Genomic DNA, 2,580 nt, shown 5'->3' with positions numbered 1-2,580 from the left:
AATTAGGGCAAGAATTTCATACCTTAGAACCCGAAATTAGTAAGACCACTGAGTGACAATATGATTCATGATCAAATGAAAAGAATTATAAATTCAAGAAGTATAGTTGCTTGATGGGGGCATGAAAATGCAGGCAATCAAAATCCTTTTGGGCATACACTTCAACCATCGGCTTGTGGTTTTCAGACTAATTTGCACACATGCACACATAGTTATTATAATTAATTATTTGATTTTGCATCGATCACACCACCAGCTCATCAAAATCTGTAATTACCAGTCCAATATCAAATTTTTTCCAGAAAGAAATAGGAAACTTGCTGGAAAATGCGAGTAAATTAACTTGATATTCTAACAGGACTACCTTTAAGGGAAGGTGAAGCTAGCTTTTATACATAGAGACAGAAATGAATGCACAATGGCACGTAAAATTGTCATGTATAATGATAGGTGCTAGCTGCACTATATGGAAATGCTTGAATTTCTACAAAATCCTGCACTTCTGTGATTTTCATTATCATACCTGATCATTTTGTTTACAATTCTTTCTTCTTTCTTCTTGTTCCTCTTCAATATCTTCTTCTTCATCTTCTTCTAATGATCTGAGTATATAACCCCATGCTACATACACCTCCTTACATAAATATATTCTCTCTTTGAATGCAGTACTTGTGAATTCAAAGTAAGGTCCTAATCAGTTAGGTTTAACGTTCATTGTATGGTAAGTGATCCTTTGAGGATGTCATCATCATCATCATCATCAAGAAGAGCTTCCAACTGATAGAAAATCTATGAATGGAACACCAGCCTTGCTCTGATGATCCATGGCTTCCTGTTCCACCTCTTCATCATCTCTCCTTGCATGGTCTATCACTTCGCTTCTGTTAGAGTCAGTATTCACATTGAGAAAATCATAAAACTCGACCGGTTGAGTTCTATCTGCAGTACAGAGAAAACAGTTTAAGAACAGTACAATCAACGGCAGCTAGCATAAGAAATTGATATAATACTGAATTTTAGTCCATTTTGCTAAAATTATAAATTACCTTCAAGCATCTTTGTACAATGAATCATGTTTTCATAGCAATTCTCGACATAGGAAGAGAGGTTTCTTGTGTCGCAGCCGATCATCTGCTGCCTATCTGGTTTTGATATGGACTTTCTCTCGTTAATCCAAGATTGGGCGGCTCTCTTAGCATAAAACTTGGATTTCTCCCTGCATCTCCGTGCCATGATCACATGCCAGTGATTCTTCACTGCGTTATCAGTCCGGCCGGGGAAAAGCCTGGCAATAACAGCCCATCGGTTCCCATGGATCCGGTGAGAAGCGAGAAGCCGTTCTTCTTCCTCTTCGGTAAACGGGGCTCGGTTGATTCTGGGGTCTAACTGATTGAACCATCTCAACCTACAGCTCTTCCCTGATTCATTTTCAATTTTGTTTTTGGTGAGTCTTTATATTTTTCAAGCTCATGTATATTTTTCAGTTAACATACCAAACCCTAGCAATAGTTTCAACAATAATAATAATAATAACAAAGTAAAGGAATTTATAGAAGCCATTAATTAGTTTGGTGTTCACCTGATCTTCCAGGGAGCTTTTCAGCTATGGCGTTCCAGTTATGCGGTCCATGCCTTTCCACCAATTCCCGGAGCTTCTCATCCTCAGCTGGCCTCCAATGGCCTCTGGTGCACATCTGATAATATTCAGATATTGGATGGACCAAGATCTATACAGTAGAAACCCTAATTCAACAAAGGGTTTTTGCCTTGTTGGTGTGCTATTCTTTGCTTTAAATTAAACAAATAGATACATAGAGAGGGAATAAAGGATATTAGCAGTGTTAGAGCTTTGAGTATTTCAAGATGGAACACAGGACAAGAGGAGAAACCAGATCCCAACAGAATATATGGAGGAGAAGAGAGTGTTTTCCGTTAGAGAGTGGGAGGGTTTGGACAGACCTTCACCAGCGATTGATGCAACATCTAGGCTAACAAACCCTTGTAAGTTATGTACCATATGAGAGAGAGAGAGAGAAAGAGAGAGAGAGAGAGAGAGGGTTGCTTGGTGGGGTGAATTTGGTTCTGCTTTCAACATCTCCTCTGAAGTTTCTAACCTACAACTTCTACTTATAACCCACCTAGTATTTTTCTTTATAATAATTAAAACAAAACTGAGTACTCCATGTATGAAGTTTGGGTAGCAAAATATATACTATATATTAAAGGTCATTCCATGGCATAAAAGTGATAATAAATTAGAAATTGTCTTATAGCAAAAACGATTATCTTTTGTTAATTTATACTTTCATTTATTTAGATTCTATATATTTATTTATACTTATGTCCAATTTTATTTTAATTTGATCTCATTTTTGTAATCTCAATTACAATTTTTTTCGTATTAATATTCAACGGTCAAGATATGATTATACATATCAATAACTTGTATTAAAAGTTTGGTATAGTACCAGTTTGATATCTTAGCATTTTTATAATATTAATTCATCGATCTCCTTGTTGGTTTAGAAAAACCAAGCTCTAACCCTAATCCAAAACCCGTCTGAAAGAGGGAAGCTACAT

General features: G+C 36.4%; 1 protein-coding gene across 1 annotated transcript; it reads right to left on the bottom strand.

The window, feature by feature from the left end:
- Nucleotides 1-285: 285 nt before the first annotated feature.
- Nucleotides 286-2,056, bottom strand: LOC100257738 (transcription factor MYB54). The gene is made up of 3 exons (XM_002279243.4): nt 1,580-2,056; nt 1,047-1,418; nt 286-939 (listed from the first exon to the last, which is right to left on the bottom strand). Exons 1-3 carry the CDS (start codon nt 1,692-1,694, stop codon nt 761-763), a joined length of 666 nt encoding a protein of 221 aa, XP_002279279.1. The 5' UTR covers nt 1,695-2,056; the 3' UTR covers nt 286-760.
- Nucleotides 2,057-2,580: the final 524 nt, after the last annotated feature.

Source organism: Vitis vinifera, chromosome 17, assembly GCF_030704535.1.
Source record: "Vitis vinifera cultivar Pinot Noir 40024 chromosome 17, ASM3070453v1".
Classification (NCBI taxonomy): Eukaryota; Viridiplantae; Streptophyta; class Magnoliopsida; order Vitales; family Vitaceae; genus Vitis; species Vitis vinifera.
The sequence above is the reverse complement of the archived record's forward strand: the minus strand, read 5'-3'. Positions and strand labels throughout refer to the sequence as shown.